Source organism: Aptenodytes patagonicus, chromosome 7, assembly GCF_965638725.1.
Source record: "Aptenodytes patagonicus chromosome 7, bAptPat1.pri.cur, whole genome shotgun sequence".
Classification (NCBI taxonomy): Eukaryota; Metazoa; Chordata; class Aves; order Sphenisciformes; family Spheniscidae; genus Aptenodytes; species Aptenodytes patagonicus.
In genome coordinates this window covers 69,935,474-69,954,682 of record NC_134955.1, presented here as the reverse complement: position 1 = coordinate 69,954,682, position 19,209 = coordinate 69,935,474, and the positions used below count along the sequence as shown (strand labels likewise).

The window sequence follows — 19,209 nt, the reverse complement described above, 5'->3', positions numbered from 1 at the left end:
GGGCAGGAGGGTTACAGTGCACCGAGGCTAGATGGATTTTTTCAGAGATCCACGCTGAAGCATGGGCTTTTACATTGTCTGAACATCTTTGTTATTGTTTCATTGCATTTATAGGAGTGCTGTTTCTGTCATCTTCTTCCCTTCCCACTCCCCTCCCCTCCTCTCTTCCCTTTTTCTTTGCACTGTTTTTTCCCCTTCATAATTCTTCCTAAATCCATAACCCCAACATACAGGCCTAGCTCCCAATTCCTTCCCCGTTCCACCATGGACTGGGGAAACAAGCAACAGCCCAAGCAATATTATTTGCGAGAATAATATTCTCTCTCCCCCTCGAATTTCGGAAAGGGATGTCTGGGTGGTTTCCACGCCTCCGAGCCACCGGCTGAGGCTGTCTGCTGGTGTGGGCTGATGTTGTCACGTCTGTTTACACTGAGAACACCGCCATTCACCAACACCACAGCCTGACTTTTTTTTTTTTTTTTTTTTTTTTTAAACAAAAGTTTAGATTCTGCAGCTTCTACATATGCCGTACAGATCATAAATACCGCAGCCAGAGGCAGCTCAGAGGCCATATATCGGACACTTCTACTCCGGAGTTTTAAAATCTCCGCAATGACCTTTCAGTGTTTCATTTGGAGACTATTCCCTTTCATCACAACACTTCTCTCTTGAATCAGTTTCAGATACAAATCTAATCTAAGCTCTGGTATTCTTAGGCCTCACCACGTTTATTTTATGCCGCTCTCTTTCCTCTCGATAGGTTCCTTGCGCCTGAATACACATAACATACGTTTTTATACAAACGCACACACACACATATATACATTTAATAACGGTATGCCAAAGACGGCTGGATCCCCTGCAAACCAAGTCTGATGTGAGATCAAAACCTTCCTCTGCCTGAGAAACACTTGGGACCTAAAAAGCAAAGGCAGTTACTTACCTTTGAGAAGAATGTGACTGATGTCATTTGTGTGAAACCACAAATATTTATTTTTAATGAAAAAATACTTAGAGTGTGCCACAGTGTCCATATATTCATTTGAATAGTAGTACAAAGATATGTATTTCTGAGAAAAAATCTTAACACTGTAGAAAATAAATGTGGTTCTTAAATTATGTCAAAAGAAACCAGTAAAAAAGTAATGTTTTATACACTGGAATAAAATGAAACAATTAGAGATAAGAATAAATTAGAATTACAGTATTTCCAATATTTGCTTCATGCTTTTTTCAGCATTAGTTTCTAAATGTGTCACGCATAAGGCGCCCTCGGAAAGCCAGCAGTCCGAATGGTCTCTCAATGGTACTGTGGGTAACAGGATGCGGAGCTGAATAAAGTCCTAGAAAAATGACACCGCCGTTTGTTATTTACCGGTACATAAAACATCAGAACATGGCAGTTTTAGGTTTGTATCTAACATATATTTTTGTTAATGGAAATTAATTTAGGGTTTTTTTTTAAATCAACTCATCTTTTATACTTTAATGAACTAAACAGCAATTATGGTCATTAACAAGGATGTCACCCAAGCACACTGCACAACCGTGCTTACGGGATGCTACACGTTGTATTGGCTTTTTATACAGTCGAAGTTAACAAGAATTTGGAATCCTTTCAGGTCTAATTAAGCACTGCAAAATGTTTAAAACTATAAAGTGCTTTTAATTACAAATCATTTTTGCTCCTTCGAAATAGGAAAAAACCCAAACATGCACTTAAACCTGAAACCTCCATGCCATATATACTGCAGTTCAACAGTAGAACGTCCGTTTTGTGCCATTTGTTTTAAAATTTCCTTTCCCATCCCCAGTCAAAAATTCAAATCGTGTCTAAATTGGCTTTGTCAGTATCTTCTTGGTCGTGTTTGTACATGAAGGTTAGAAGGAAAAGAGCAATATCCAGAGATGACCAATAGGCAGTGTGTGATGTGACTGCGGACCAGTATCTGCTCTCCACGAGACCTTCCCTGAGCTCGAAATCAATCCTGTGCTCCAGTTCCACTAGAAATTGAACAAGAAACAAAGACGTCGTTAGAATTGTATGTCCGCAGAAGAAAAAACACCGGCACGTTTTTCCATCAGCTTTGGGTTCTGATTCTACTTGCCGTATACAAAATGCACATAATATCTCTGTGTTTACAGTTAACAGTACACTCACCTAAGTCAACTGTGATTTTTAATCATCTGTACATACATTTTTATTCACACGCATTTAGCACAAACCTGACCTAAGAGTGATGCTTAGTTCGGGGGGGGGGGGGGGAAGGAACTAAACCTAAAGCTTGGAAAAAGCCAGCATTTTTTTAAGTAATTTTCCTTATAGTAACTATATAAATACATTTATTTATGCTCCTTATGATAACTACACAGAAGTATCCAGCAAATCTTGAGGCCCCATTAGGAGACACTGACTTTCAGAAGGTGGATGCTCAGAACTTTCTGAAATAAATGGACTTCTCGCATCTTTAGTGGCTATACAAGGAGACTACACCCAATATTATAAGCCCTTTCCGAAAACCAGCCGTCCCTACACACTAGCCCTTTCCATTTCCAGATTATTCTGAATATATTTCAGCAGTTATCCTTTCATTTCAATGGCTGCTTTGATTAATTCCACATTCAAAGCAATTTTCACTGCATGTTTAACTGGGCCAATGGCTAACCTATTGTTAAGGCACGTTAGCGGTTAGAAAATCTCTACAAGGAGCAATAGAATCAAAAGGACAAAACTAAAAGCCTGCTTAGCTACAAAAGCCAAAACCCCATATTGAGTAAAAAACGCAGCCATTTATCAAAGCCCGTTTCAAGGAATTTTAACTCTTGGCTCAAAGAGCGCAGAAAGGGAGCATCGCACAAACGCTGCCTCGGCAGTCAGGGCACCGCAGCACTCGGGGAACGACATGCCTTCGTCTTTTCGCAGGAGCATTGCACCGCTTTGCAAACGCAGCAAGGAGAGGGAGTCGGAGCCTTCGAATACCAGGAGACAACCGCAGTCACTTCCACTAAGACGCATATATTCAAAAACCCGTCGCCCTGCAGGAAGGACGCCCCGAACGACTCCGTCTCCCTCTGACGAAGAGGCCGTTACAGGAGCTTGGGAGGCAGCCAAACCCCACCACAAGCCGCGCGGCCGCCCTCTCAGAAGCAAATACTTTGGCGGCGGATTGCATCATTCAGCTTGCAGCCTCGCTGGCCTCCGCTCCGCGTTCTCCTTCTATGGAGCAGGGACGGGCTTTCAGCGGAGAGGGATGCAGGAACGGTGCAGGAGGCCTTTGATGTGCCAACCCTCCCCCCGAAAGGACCTCATCGGCAGCTCCACAACATTGGCTGTCACGCCGCTCCACTTTCCTCAAGTTTAAAACAGTCTCTGTCCTCAAATACTGACTCAGACAGGTTATCCGTTGAAATTAGCAGTGATGAACGGACAGCAATATATCATGTGAACGCTATCGTAAGATACAACATACTTGTGACTCCTTAGATTGAAAAAAACCCCCGCCTTGCAACAGTGCCAATGAGAAGTTTAGAAATAAAATCAAGTATGAATTTCTGTAAAGGAAGTACCCATACTCTTCCAAAAAACCAGCTGCTAAAATTGCACTTTCTGTTCTGGGCGGTTCGGATCAGGACAAGGGCAGCTTCTCTTTCCAGTCATATGTGCCTTTAAATCCAGATTGCTTCAGAACCGCAAATGTATGGGGAAATTTAAATAAATCCATTTTATGATAAATGGTGAGTGGGATTCTCTGCAGCAATTATATTGCTTTTCCTAGCGGGACTCTAGGAACTACTGATATGCAGATCTCATTAGCCAAAACTCATACATGCATATATACGCGTACGTGGTGTAGATGTACGTACAAACACATATACAGATAAACCTCCTTTAAAAGAAAAAAGGATAAAAGGGAGAACACAGAGTCAGTCCTTGGACGGTCTTAAGAGATTCAAAAAGCAGGAATGGATTCAATATTTATCACTTCAGAGCAAACCAACAAAATCAAATAGCGGCATATGTTGTCGCGGTATTTCCAGCCTCCCACAACACACCGATGCAGCCCACCGAAGGTCTTGTTTCCACGGGGTTTGTGAGGTGGACTCGTCGCTAACCTGTGGGTTCGAGAAAGCCTGAGCTGCTGTGCGGGAAAGGCGGCGTCCCAACAGTTGTGGCCTTCTTGTCGTCCCCCTCGGCTCCATCTTTTCCCGTCTCGAGTGTCTGTGGGGTGGTTGTACTGGATCGGCCAAATCTCGAAAAAAGCATCCCGCCGAGGCCCTTCCCAATACTCGCAGCTCCTGCATTCAGCACGGAGAAAAAGAAAACAAACCAAGCACGAGGGCAGCTAAATCAAACCGCAAATTAAAGTCACTGTAGCACCCATCAATTAGAACTGAGCGACAGACGAAGGAAAACACTATTCATGCTTTTCTAGGGTGGGAACAGCTTATCTGACTTAAGTGTACTCTGTTTATCGTGAGACTAATCTAGCGTACAAGCAAAGGCTATAATTTGGAAACTTGTAGTTAGGGGAACAGAAATACATGAGAACGCTTCTGCAGCAAGAAATCTGGTACTTTTAAGGATGTGTTGTAATTCCTCCTTCATAAAAAGTCCAAGATTAAGACAAAAATGCTTATAACAATGTCAGTACCTTCTGCACGTAAGAATCCCATCGGGACATTTAAGGCGCTTCTCCCATTAAGGGTCCTTATGTTGGCATAACCCTTACCGACATTTAGAAATGCTATATCATCCTTTAAAAGGACTATTTTGGTTGCTCAGGAAGAGGGGTGTAAAAGTTAAGAACGGATCTGTGATGTTTCTTCTGACTTTGCTGCCACCTTATGGACATGACACTAAAGTTACTATAGTAACACGGCAAAAAGCAACCCTGCTGTGAAATACCGCCTATTTCCACTTAAGGACTAAACTGTTTTTATATACTTAGTTGATTGGGAAGATTCCTGGCACTAGGTCACATCAGCCTTCTTCCAAATCCCACACAGAGAGCTAAAGAAAAGCCTTGAGTCAACAAAAACTGCAAGTGCGTGCTCAAATATAAGCTCCAGTGAAAGTGAATTTAAGCTCAGTTAAACCAGGGCTTATTTTGAATCAGAAAGCCAGAAGGGGACAGACTTCATAGTAAAACAGCCTGAATTTCCTGTTGTAAAATCATGAGTTAAATGGAACTGTAACAGCTTACATAGAGTGATTTTTCTCCTATTTGCCAATACCAGAAAATGTAGTCACAAAACAAGCTTTATTTTTTTTTTTTTCCATGAAGTAGAGTGGAAACTATTAAATCACCACGATGTTACTTCAAGAAGGCAGACAACAATAAGGCAGCAATAGCATAAACTCCCTGACCCACATCCTCTCCCTGCAAGCCTTGACTCCAACTGTCTTTTCTTCAAAGCAAATGTCAGTCGGGATTAAAACGAGCCATACACCTACACAGAACAAACTGAGACAGCCAGGAACAGCTTGCTCAGGGCCGTACCTCAAACAGCGAAGCTCTACAAGAAGGTCCTATATATTTAAAAAAAAAAAAAAAAGGACATAAAGAACAATTACCTAATATACTCGCTTTGCCTATGTTTGTTATAGACTCCCCGTAGTGGCGTCGAACCATGACTGGTGAAGTAGTTGGGCTCGGTACAGTTGAAACACTTTCGCTATCAGTAACTGAGGTAGGTTCTTTCGTTGGGTTGAGAAAACTTGGCTTCATATGCTCATAAGGTAGAGGGTTTGCAGTGTTGTACCAGTGGATCTGGACAGGCGAAATGTTGCTGTAGTGTTTCAGAATTAAAGGTTCTAACCTATAGGCCTGCAAGAGTAATTCAGAAAAGAAAATCCTGACTGTCGAGACTGAAAAAAATCACATTCCCTTCCCATACGGAGTCCTCTCCAACCTCAAATCCAAAATATCTGCAACGAGTGAAGCCTAGAAAGTGACAGAATGGTGGTGTTACGTTCCAGGTCACTTTTATTTTCACAGCCTGGAAGATATATTAGCTGCCTAGTTGCTCGTGCACTCACATTTGCACGTTTCTCTGCAACACTTCTACTACACGTTGTTACGAACACACAAGTTACCGTTAACAGATGTTCGTTGTTACGAATCGACAGAGCAAACTTTATATACAGTTAAACTGATTCTGCACAACACAACAGAGAGGGAGGAACTGGCTGGGTAAACATTTTGTTTGATGACTCTTCTTTGATCCCTGTGCAAACCATGAATTGGTGTGCTTATTAAAAAAAAAAAATCATTTTCTATCGATACTTTATTTTTCTTTGTTTACTTAGATGTAGAAAAGCATTCGGCACTTCTTTATCTTAAAACTAAGTAAAGTTACTGTTTTTAGAGTGGGGCCACAGACTGCAGCCCGAGCAATCGTCCTAGATGTCCCAGGAAAAAATCTGGTTTTGGAGTAGCTGGAGCTGAACACGATCTTGAGATGAGCAGAACCAGCATGTTTGGATTGAATATACTCAGAGTCAGGTGGAGTTTAAACACAAAAGTATCCCCAAATTACTATTCTACAGTAAGCATGGAATCCCAAACCCAGCTTGCTTCAGAGAAGTTGCCAAGGTGATGCAGATCAAAGGTCCAGCATCTCGCCTTTGATAACAGCGAACACTGGCTGCCTACGGAAGAGTATAAGGACAGGGCAAAGCTATACCAAAACCGCCCTCCCAGGCACTGTCCCACTCTCTAACAATCTGTTACTCTGGACCCCTTGGGAAAAAAAACCAGTGGCTTTGTTTTCCTACAGTGTCTTGTAAACTGCTTGCGGAGCCTGTTTTAACAGCAGTAGTATCTTTGGGCAGATGATGTTTAATGGACGTCAGCAAGTTAAACACAAGCTGGAACTTGGCTGAGAAGGATTATTTCTTATGTCTTTGCAAAAACAAAAAAAAAGCAGAGTAATCTCGACTCTTATGCTTATTAATACAAAAAGAGAAGCAAAGTACATGGTATTTAGGCAACTATTTGTAGAAACTGTTATTCTACAGTTACAAAAACCAAGACATTGTGCAATAATCATCAACAAACAGTCCTGTGCTGGAACATACTTGCGATGATTCACACGCTTTGAAGATCACACATTATCACACAGCTGATGCTTAAAAATAGTCAAGGTAAAAGCTTGCAACTGCAATTAAAACTCACCACTGGATCTGTTGGATGAAAAATATTTAGTAAGCGGTTACAAATTGTTCTGGGCAGAATATGATCTTGACTACCGCTGTTTCCCGGACGGATGCCACGCAATGCCAAAAACACTGCTAATGGAGATCCCATACAGAAGAAATTCTCAACCTAAGGAGAGATTTCATCCACGTTAATAAGGACGGAAACAATGCTTTCTAACATGGCCAGGTTTGATTTCTCAGTTTCAACTGAGGGACTCGTACAGTATTAGTAAGTCAAAACGGGGAAGACCACTATAACATACATACTATAACATGAAAGGTTAAGTTTCCCATTTCCCTTTGCTGTGAGAAGAGAGTTACACGTTGTGGTGCTACATAGTTGGAAAACTGAGAAACAGGTCAGATACTTGAACTGAAAGAGGTCTACCGACACTGGAAAGGCTGGAGCGAGAAGAACTTGGAAGACCCTAAGGAAATGTGATGAGTTTCACAAGATCGAAGTCTGATTTCTCATGAAACTTCCCAAAGCTTACCACAGCTCCTTAATCTTACCCTAACCAAGTACTCCACGATTTGTTTTGCTACACATACCCATTGATGAAGTAGAAACGCAAGCTACACTGAGTATTAAAGACAACCTAGAGGATACTTACAGTAGTCGCACACACATACAGGCTGGTGTTACGTACAACCTCTTAAAAACACCTAGTGTTAAGAGAACAGAATGTTGCTTGCCAAAAGTGCCACCACGTCACACATTAGGAACCGCTACCCAGGACAGGTACAGCACACTGAGCGACTCTGCGGGCTACTCTCACGCCGTCCAAAGCTCTACCGTGACTTTGCTCTAAAAGGACTGCCTCTAACACTGCGAGGCAGTCGAGTAAACCTGAACCGCAACTGCTAACCCATCTGACAAAGGTCACTGAACATGCATCAGTGGTAACGACTTTTGGTCACTACCAACCTGGGCCGGGATTCAACAGTGACCTAGAGGTGAATGGTTTCGTATCCCATTACCAATCCTCAGAGATCGTCTCCTAGAAACACCAAATGTAAAACTCTGTAGTCAAAAGTATTTTCGTAAGTCAAAATTACTTTTTAACCTTTAGAATATTTTCTTATAAGAAAAATTAATTTTACCGTTATCAGACCTTCACTGCAACTTTCCCAATAGGAGTGCCCAGCTTGCAGGGCGCTGCAACTGAGCAACCCCTAGTGCGCTGCTACTTAACCAGCAAGAGAAATTGCTGCATTCTTGCTAAGTGCACGTGGAGGATGCTTGGATTCCCATGTGCCTTCGCTCTATGTCAGCGCGTGGAGCGAGGGTGTAGAAATAATGGTCCGTTTCATCTATCAGATTCCAGCACTGCACGAAACATTCCTCCTCCGCTGACTTGGCACTGGTACCCCACCTCTTCCTTCCAAAAGAACGCGCAAGTCCCAATTCAATGGAGGAAAAAAAAACACCACCTAGGTCTCCAGCAAAGCTACTCAATGTCATACGCTGCAAAGCGCTGCTCTGTCATCTACGCTGTTACTCTAGCCTAGCGCAAAGCTGCTCTCCTTTCTTATAATCAAGCTTTACAGAGACCCTTACGTTTTTGCAGTTTGGACAAAAAGCTTTCTCATCTTCAAATACAATAGAAACAGATAGTCACAGTGCAATCCTTTAAACTGAATAAGTAACCTTTAACCCTGTCCATCTGATATTCCTGTATCGAGCGCCTGGAGCACACAATTACAGTCTTTCTGCTTTAGAAAGAAATTGGAAAGTGACTGCCAGCTTACACTGGCTAGCAGATGCTTAAAAGATGTTTTCATGAATTCACCTTAGGCCACTACAGACTAGGCAAAAATCTCAGAAGGTAAATAGTTTCAGTGGTTACACGGTGCGTGGCTTTTGTTCCATTGTTTCTATTGATAAACACAGGATTGACAGCATCCACAGACAGATGCTTTCTTCTTGGAGGGCCCTGTTTTTCCGCTTTGCGCTTCTTACAAGCGCAAGCATTTCAACATGGTCTTCCAGCTCTGGAAATGCTTTAAAAGACAAAGTACCAATTGGTGGGTACCTTAACGGGTGGCACCAGACCAATACCAAAGCAGTGAACACTAAAAATCTTCCAAAAATAAAGTCCTTTAAATTGCAGCCATTAGACTCTCAGCGCTGTTGCAAAGTGGCTGAAGACTGCCGTGCCATGAAACCTACTGGGAACAGGGGACTAAAACCTTTCTAGAAAACATTTATTAATTTTGGTTTCTCCTAGAAGCAGGAGTGAGGCACTTCACATGTACTCCTGTAAATGTTTAGCAACAGAGAAGAAATGTTTAAGAACATGACCTTTCAGGATAGCACTTTTCTCCTGGGTATGATTCATAAACGGAAGACTTAACAAATTTATTTGTATTTTAAGCAGAAGCTGAGCCAAATAGTCATCCATTCAACTTAAGACTACAGTATTTTCAGAATTAAAAAGAAAAAAAGCTGAATGAGCCAACAGAAGTGAGGCAGCGCAGCTCTTTTGTGCTTAGGGAAGCGTGTGGGACAAATGAATGCGTTTAGCGGTGATGTTGAAACAGAAGACACGGAAGGCGATTACAATTTGTGTTTCTGTGCTGCCTTTCAGGCTGGAGGCTCCCAAACATCTTCCCAGAGTGAGGAAATACAGACCTCTGCAGCAGCCTCCACTTGTTCCTGCACCCAGGAACGTTCTGCAGCCTTAGCAGACAAAGGGAACAGAGACTTATACCCGTATTACATGGGGAATTTAACTGGGCGGTTGTGTGTTGAACTACTGCGGCGTGTTTTTGCGTTCAGTTTAAAGGCTTCCTCCTCTCAGATAAGGCTGCACGTCAGCATCCCATTAAGCTCTCATAATTCTTGTACATGTGGTAAATCACTAGTATCTTATAAATAATTTGTGCTAGTTATCAACATTGACATCACTGATGATGCTACATAGAAATCACAAGGTCAAGTACAAGCTGGAGCTTCTTCCAGAAGGGTTTCTGTAACCCTGGGTGAACGAGAAGTGCTAAGGAATCCTGAAGCACTTTGGGCCAGCACATCGACAAGTCCAGATTTAAATGAGTTTCCATCTCAGTACTAGGGAGCAACTGAGGTGTGTCCTGCCCTCCTCTTCCCTACTGCGATTGAAAATCATCCTACAACACGGCTATTTTCATGCACCACAGAGTCATAAAGGGGTAGGTCTTGCACCATTCCCCGTGTTTTCATGTTCTTCAGCCCCTTTAGCCTTTAGCTCCGATTCCTCTTAGCTGGTGGGGAGAAGGCTGCGATTCTAAGCTTTACATTGACAATGGTGCTTTGCTTTTAACCCACGCAGGTCCTAATGATTTAGCAGTTTATTCAGTTGTGCCATCTGAGGAGTAGTAGAGGAGAGCGCGCCATAAAGATACCTCACCCTCAAGTTCTCATTCTGATGGCTTGTCCAATACGTTATTAGAGTACAAGACACTCCATACCTTCAAGGTTTTTTTTCCTCCCCAAAGGGTCAGTTAAACACGGATCATTTCCTCTAATATTAAATACCGGCCAAGTTAGCTGCTGTATTTATTCTTACACTTGCCTTGCTCAACATCAAGCAAGCTTAATTCTGCTTAACGTAGGACTAGTGACTTTCTCTCATCCTGGGAAGCTTAATTTGTTTCAGTCCATAAAAGAGGCAACACATCGACAGTGGCTAGCCTTTTTCATTACAGCTGTACGTGCCCATTTCGTCGTGTAATACAGCCTAAGGAGATCAGTGACCAAAGACTCCAGTCCCCTGTGTCGCACAGACCAAAGTAATTTGTGGATCAAGCGCTTGTAGTTAATAGCAGCTCATGATCAAACCAGAGCTCTGGCCTGCCACGAAGAGCCAAGGTGCTGGTAGGTAGTTAGAACTCACTGCTACAAAGCAGTTAGTGCTCTTTCAACAAGATAGTCACCCTCAGTAAGCTGGACCGGCTTGCTGATGAGCAACCATCTTTCAATGACATCCTGTGGAAATCCTCCCTTGGCAGCAGCACTTTGCCATCACGTTCGTGGAAAGCCTCTCTCTTCCCCTGGAGCTCCGTCTCAGGCATGGTACTCAAGCAATGGGAGTCACTAGTGTAAAACTTCACAGAAACAAACATCTTCCTTTCGGTAAGGGTAAGAAAAAGGATGTACTGCAATGGAAAATTACCTAGCAGTAATTTGGATTGATACAGTCCTCTTTTCTTCCCCCTTTCTTTTCCCTTCCTTTCCTGCTCCCTCTAAAAAGCATCTGTTCAAAAAATCTTCAGTTTAAACACAACTGAGTGAAGAATAATCTTTCACAGAGCTGGAGGACCATCAGCCTGACTCCAGCTTCCTTGATGGTAGAGATAATAGCACGAAACATGCTTTTAAGCAGTGATGAAAAGGAGAAGGCTATGACAAATCAAATTATGGTTAGTTTCCTCTTTTTTATGGCTCAAGATTGACCTTGGCTTCTAGGAGCGCTTCTGACTCAGAAGGAAAGAAAAATGGCAAGTTAAGAAATAATAATCTATTTTCTTCTCATCTATCATGTCATGTATTTATGGTTTAATATTGCAGGATACAGTTGAGCAACTAGAAAGTGTTGCACATCCCACCAAGAAGCTAGAAAATGCCTTTTCCCAATGATATGAAATAGTAGCAATTTATACAGCTGATTAGCGAGCAATCTATTTCATGAGACTAAAAGTAACTTGTGCTAACTGTCAAACCGGTGTAATTTGGAAGGAAAATCCACTGCTGGAGGACATTCAATCAGATTTGCTCAGAGATGTGACATGTTAGAAGTAGTCTAGTCCCCAAGGAAAATGGATTAGCCAACGAAGTAGAAGTGAAATTGTTTAAGATACACGATTAATATAATTTGCCAAACGGCTTTTACCTTCCCACATAGTTGTATGCGTGTGTGTAATATATTAACAATCTATATCCAGGCTTATATATTCACAGATAAACATATATATTTGTAATAAATAGTAATATATGAATACAGTAACATGTTTACACACACGTACACACACTACAACCAATACGTTAAAATTATTCTACCAACATCATGTCTAGGGACATGGAGAAAAAAAGTACGTAGAATAACTCATATTGCTGGTGTATTTTTACAGCAAGTAGAACGTTCAGTAAAAACCTCTTGAACATACATACCTTAAATTTTAAGACAGGTGGTTTTGATACGGTGGATGCCTTTAACCCATGTAACCTCTCTTCTATCTCTCTCAACCTAGAAAATAGAGATCTTTCTGAGATCCAATAAAAAACGTAGCCTTAACCTCTCTGATCCAAACAGGCATTCCTGTGGGGTCCAACAGTTTTGTCTGCTGGGAAGAGAGAGCGATGGCGTCAGTATTTCTTGGACGCAGTCCCACTGATTAAGAATCAATGTACGTGAAATCCTGTTTCTCTGACCACAGAAGGAATCAATCAAGACATGACGGTTTCCTTGTTCACCACCCCAAGCATCTGCCCACCCTCCTTCCTTAGGAGTAGGTGACTCACCTCCTGTTTCCTTGGTGTTTTAGCAACCAAATCACCTGTTTTGTTTTGTTTTTTTTTTTTTTAAAAACAAAGCCACAGGAAACTCCACGGCCCAAGCATCATGGAGTTCTGTATTGTGGTAGAATATCTGGAGGACAGTGTCCCACCCTTTCAACTATCATTAAAAAAGGTTGTTCACCTGTTCTTCTAGTTAGCCTGAATTAAAAAAAGCAGCTACAATATAAAGCACCTGATATGGACTAGTAAAACTGTCCAGCCCCAGCACTAGAGCAGGAAAACACCATCTCCTCCAGTTCCACAAAAGCATTATGGAAACAAATACGCTAAGCGTCACCACCGCCATCCTGGTTAGAAAGAAACAAGTCTGGAGCTGAAACTTCCCAAAGAGCAGTACTTTCAAAAAAGTTGGGATGCTTTAATGCGCGTGATTCAGTCTTAAAAAAGAAGGCATGCAAAATAGTTGACTGTTGTGAAGCGTTGTCGAAGGGTTCCGATACACAACCTCACATGCTGTATGTATGTTATTCTACAATGTAGAATATTTATACATGCTACGACACACCCTAGTCAGACATAAGCATTTCCATAAATCCACTATGTGTTTGCCATCCTTAAAACACTAGAAATCCAGAAGTTATAGGACATCAGCGGTATATTTTCTATTATTTCAGGCTGAATTGCACTAAGGTGGCTCACGAAGTGGAGAGCCACTCTAGCTATACAGAAGTGCCACTGTCAAACGATACTTGGATTACTGTGGACGCAACCTGAAGCACTTCAGAGGATGCCTAAGGAGCTGGAGTGTGAGTGTGAAAATGGTAATTTTGCCCTGATCATATGCTAGTGATATGCCTGAAGGGTCATCTTACCACTGGACAACTTCATTAGGTTTCTTACTTCCCTTCTCTCGGAAAGACTGCACTTTATCCAGCCCTGCAGGTGACAGAGATGTCCTCTACCGATCCCTAATTACACACATACTGATTTCAAGCACTGCAGGAGATCTGATGTTATATTAATGCTTCCAAAGCACCACCAATACCAAGATAGGTTTCAGGAAGGAACTAAAAAGAACTGTGATCACGATTTATCCTCACCTCCCACTGCAAAGATTGAAGCTCAAGCTACTATTATTAGATTCTCTATCCACGGGTGTCTCGTAGCACCTCAATATCCAGGTTAGAACAGGGAAGTCACCTTAACACTGTGGAGACATCACGATGATCTGCAAGGTCCCCCTAACACTGAGAATCCCTACCAACACTTGCAAGGCGCTGGAACCGAGATCCTGTTTGTCACAGTGGGCAGTGCTGCTTCACACTCCCAACAGCATGAACATTTCTAGACGGCAGCGGGAAGAAGCTAGTAAATGATCCGCAGCAGAGTAGTAGCCCCATAAACCCAATCACATCAATTACAACATCTGTATCCACAGCTGGTGGAGCTCAATTTCCAAGCTGAGCCTAGGAGAAAATGTCTCATTTTCCTCTAGAAACTTCGGAATTTCACTGCTCAGGTTCTGCTCAGTGTTACAGCTCACTGCCCACCTGCAAGCTACTTTGTTGTGTTTCTCCTCAGGTATCCGGAGGGCTAATGGCCTGACCTTCTCCTTTCTTCCTGGCTATGATCTGCTGCCAGTGCATTTGGTCAGTGAGCAGTAGCTAGTTGCCTGCTTCTGGTACAGCCCGTAGGATGTGGATTCAGAGCTCCTATTAGCAGTGCCAGCTCCCTGTGCCCGCTCAGTCCTGGGTTTAGCATTTACCACTGCCATTCATCACCAGCAGAACAACAAAGATAACAGCCATGGTGGGTTCTGGAAACACTCAAGGGGCGTCATCTAGGGATGTGGTTTTCTCCTTTAACAATCAGAAGTGGATGCATTACCGTTGTTTAGTTATGTAAAGTTCTTCAAGTAAACGTTGCTCCTCATAGCTCATCCAACGGTCTTCGAGCTCCTCCTCCTCCTTCTGCAGCAACTGTTCGTAAAGCCTGACCGGGTTCCAGCCAGTCATGATGTCGTAGGTGATGACGCAGCCCAGCGAGTGGGACACAATCGAGACTTTCCCTCCTTTCTCCTCAAACTCTGGATTCCGGGAGCAGAAAAGCGTGTACAGCCGGTTCAGCTCCTGCTGCAGCCCTTTGACCAGCTGTTTCAAGAAGGTAAGGAAAGAAAGTTTAATATCAACATTTTATCACTCCTGTTCACGTTCACGTATGTTCATGTACTACACTGACCAGCTTCTCGAGCATGCATCTAGGTCGAGCACGATGGTCTGTTTACCTAGGCTGGGAAAATGAGCAAAATCTTACGGTCAGCAGCAACAGTTTGGTTGACCGTCACTGACTCCAGCGGTCCATCTCTCCCCTCCAGACCCAGCAGCAACCACCACACAAAGGACACGTGGTGACCCTACAACTGCTACACTACACCCTCCAAAGCCTTAAATTGAAATAAACCCTTAAACAAATGACAGCTGTGCTTAAAAGTACTTTACAGCATCCTCTGTACTTGGTTTTCACTAGCGATCCATCAGCACAACAGCGACTATTAATACTTCCCTTGTTGCTTGTTTCTCCCCCAATTTCTCCACCTTTTCACAACACTGCATGTTTCTCCTGTGTCAGAGGCTCAGCTCCTTTTTTAACCTAAGGAGGCTGGAAGGAGCCTGGGCCACCCGTGATCTAGAATCAACTCACATCTCTCACGCAAGCTTGGCACATAACCCTAGACAGGTCATACTCTCTCTTCTCCATTTACCAAAGTGAGCGACAGCATTCCTACCTTATTGCGGGGGACTGGGAAGATAAATCCACTAAAACGGATGTGCTCAGATACTACAGCGCCAGCCTAAATGGGCTCTGGAAAAACATCCTCAAATTGCTTTTGGATCTTCATAAAGCGTACTTGAACTCATCAAGTCTTTCATTGTTCTGCCCACTGCTTGGCTACGAGGAGATGCGGCTTTTCTGTCCTACTTCCCCTCCCACCATACCGCACCTACTGTAATTTCTTCCAAAGGAATCAGAATGAAATGGTGCTGCTAAAGAATAAAAAGCCTCATCTCAGGCAAAAGGAAGATCTGGGAGGAGAAAAAGCACAAATGAGACAGGCAGAGCCAGAATTTGAACATTCGATATAAACAATGCGGAGAAAAACAGTTTTCTGGTTACAGGTTTCCAGGAGGGTTTTTGGGGGAAAAACAGGAATGCGACATGGTTTTCAAACATCATAGGCTAATCCTATAGTACTACTGCAACAAATATGTATTGGTCCTATGTTAATTGAGTCTCTGAGAGGCTTATCTGCTTCAAATCCTACACTAGGGTACACATGCGTAAAAACGTTCAGATTCACAGAAAGTATTTTTTAGAGAGAAACGTTGAAAGCCATGAGATTTAGGAACTAGACGATAACAAAAAAGGCAGCTTTGCTTGTGAAACTCAGCATGGGAACTGAAGCAATGCTTCCAGGCTACGGCGTAGAGGAGGACAAACAAGAAATTGCAAATCATTCCCTTGTTAGCGACAGGAAATTGAAGCCACAGAACATGTAATTTGAACATGATTTTTCAAGAGCCTGAATCATTACTGAATATAAATATGAATGGCACTAGGACTGTCAGTGTTTGATACACATTTTACTGAGCGAGAATCCACACATCAAACCCTATGCCTAAAGCACGGTGAAATGATTAACAAAGCCTTGCAACAGCTTGGAGAAATAAGTATCGTAATACCTATTTTCAAGTATTTTTGACTGTGACGCTGCCTATTCTTGCGTTTGGCTCTATACAGACGTTGGGCATTACTTTCACACATGAACAGGCAGAGGTTTTAGCAAGAGTTGGAGCTGAAAATAGAAATCAGGACTAGCTCTGGCTGGCTGGCATTTTCTCCATTTAAAAAGGTTTTGATCAAAACCCAGAACAAAATAGCAGAGATCTGCTGAAATCAAAGTGCTTTGGGATTCCTGCCAGGAGCTCAGTGAAACGAGGGAACGCTGACATCCAGCAGTTTGCGTGGCTGGCTGCCGTGGTACCCTCCAAGGGAGCCAACATACATCGTCCTGCCATCGGGGACCTCAGCAGGGAGCCCGGGACCCCCAGCCGTACAGCAGACACTCTGGATGGAGCGCTGGCTTCAGGTTTCACAGTCGGCAGCGTAAAAAATGCCAAGCAAACTAGTGCTGGACTCATCACAGCTTCCAGCATCCCTGTCAGTACAGCAGGGAGATGAGTAATGCCATCTTATTTTAAAAAAATATCCTAAATAAGCTGCATTAATATATCTCAGTGTCCCCAAATTTTTCCTCTGGTGGGAAAAGTAAGATGCACAACAACTCAACTGCTTCCCTTGGTTTCTTGTTGCATAAGAGCTACCGCTCCCAATGTCCTGCCCAACTTGCTCAACAGCCCTGTACCCTATTCTCCTGTACTCTATTCCTGCACAGCCTCTTTCCCTGGAAAAGCAGATATCTTCCAGGAAGAATGATATTATGTCAGTCTCCCCCACAGCCCATAGGCACAGAGCGGGTAATCTTCTGGCATCATGGCATTTCATTACAAAGGTCTTGTTCTCTTGCAATCTGGGGGCGTAAGACAGAATATTCGTGGAAAGTCCCGGTTGGACACAGAGTTCAACCCTGTTTTTAACTGTCCTGCTCCTTACAAACATGCTGTTACTGAGAAGTTAGGCAAAAACATGGACAGCAACTAAGAAACTGTGCATGGAGTTCCAAATAGCTGCATATTTGGAAGTTTGCAGACCAGAGTCCAAGCATTTAATTCAACTACATCATCTGATCGAGATTGTTTCTAAACTCCAAATCACTGGTTATCTAACTTAATTATAGAGTAGGAGGCCTGCTGTAGTAAAGCCTCCAGGTTTGCTGCTCTGACAAAAACAGAAGCCCTCCACCTGCAGTGAGCGCTTATGGATGTTTGCATCTTGCCAACAGTTCTGTATCAGTACTAAGATTAGAAACTGAACTTTTTGGTATATAGTAAGAAAAAAAAAAAAGAAAGAAAGGAAAAGAAAAAGCATATTCACTTTAAGTCCCAGCTAAAAAATTATTTGGTTAAGCAGTATATGAAGTTAAGATAATATTTAATCCCGATTTGCTTTCTTAGTCTTAAAAAGCATACAACATTCTAACTTGTAAAAGAAAAGCTTGGTTTGAAAAGGGCTTTAGTCCAGCAAGTGTAACATGAAGTGCTTTCAAATCTCTTTTGTAGTTACGGCTTGATATATCCTAACACTCCATATAAAAATACCTTCTATAAACACCAATTGGCTTTATATTTGTTAAAATCAGTGACTTTTTTCATCGAAATTAAACATGAAAAATATAACTACCTATCAAACTTTCTCTCCTAAACGGCATCACTGTAATTAAAACCTACTTTTTAAGAGCTGATTTCTTTTTTTTTTTTTTTTTTAAAATCCACAGCTTGTCCTTCTGCTCCCTCCAAAGGGTCTATGGGAGTCTGTTTAATCAAAAAAGAAAAAAAAAAAACCCCAACAAAATAACAACTTGCTCCTCAGCCTCCCAAAACCACAACACCCGAGTGGCTGCTCCGTGTCTACACCTCGTTGTCAGGTGGCAAGCAAAGGGACACCCAGAGCCTGCCGACAGTTTCTCCTGCGCTCGCTGCACCTACATCCAACGACTTCCCGACTAAGGGAGCCCTTTCCCCACCGGTTTCCCTGGTGCTTCTGCCAACCCCAAGCCTCACCGCCTGCCGGTCCATGGGATCGATGATGTGCGTAGGAAGCACCTGCTGTTTCTGCCTGAAAACAGGAAAGCAGGAATCATCCAGGGGAAAAAACAAAAGTTTAGTGGCGGAATACAACATGACCAGACCCCTCTCTCTTTCCATCTCCCCTCTTGCCTCCTCCTTCCCAGTTCCCACCTTATTTTGGGGACCAGTGGGAGTGAACGTTCACAAAGAGCCGTTTCTCCAGCCCCCGCAGCAGTGCTGTTCTTTGGCAGCCCCCCCAGCAGGGCTTTCAGTCGGGCTTTCCCCACAAAAAGCCTAGAGTTTCCTTGAGTTTTTGCCCAACCCATATTACCATCTCCTAAGGCTTCTCCCACAGACTAAACGAGCTCAGATATCTCACAAAAGAATAAATCTGGCAGCAGTCGACTGAGTGGATTTTTATTTTTCCCCCCCTTGTGCAGCTGCTCCCACAAACCCTGCTCGCCGCTCTGACTGCTAATCTGCTGGCTGCTCCGCTCTGCTCGGCTACCCGCAGCTCTTCCAGGAGGACCGGTGAAATGCAGCACGCTTACGTGTCTGTTACTGTTACGGTGGTTTGATCTGTTCAAGGGGGACACTTCCTATTTCTTCAAAAAATAGCCGTATCAAATCCCTTCCTCCCAGCTGAGCTTTCTACCACAGCATGAGTTTAGCATCTGCCTGAGGACACTGCGATATTTGAAAGAAAGGTACAGAAAATCTTCCAGTGTTCCTATTTTCTTCCCCAGAAAAGTCCTTCCTCCCTGTTC

General features: G+C 43.0%; 1 protein-coding gene across 3 annotated transcripts in view; it reads right to left on the bottom strand.

Annotated features, from left to right (window-relative positions):
- Positions 1 to 969: 969 nt before the first annotated feature.
- DDHD1 (DDHD domain containing 1) overlaps positions 970 to 19,209 on the bottom strand; it is a 69,830-nt gene continuing 51,590 nt past the window's right edge. For 2 of the 3 annotated variants that reach the window (XM_076345736.1, XM_076345737.1), the window contains 6 exons: positions 14,586 to 14,848; positions 12,351 to 12,426; positions 7,179 to 7,328; positions 5,576 to 5,828; positions 4,114 to 4,296; positions 970 to 2,004 (listed from right to left, as the gene is read on the bottom strand). In XM_076345736.1, coding sequence (XP_076201851.1) covers positions 1,823 to 2,004; positions 4,114 to 4,296; positions 5,576 to 5,828; positions 7,179 to 7,328; positions 12,351 to 12,426; positions 14,586 to 14,848 — 1,107 coding nt within the window. In that variant the 3' untranslated portion in view covers positions 970 to 1,822. The remainder of the gene's footprint in view (positions 2,005 to 4,113; positions 4,297 to 5,575; positions 5,829 to 7,178; positions 7,329 to 12,350; positions 12,427 to 14,585; positions 14,849 to 19,209) is intronic. The other variant, XM_076345738.1, reaches the window with a different exon arrangement.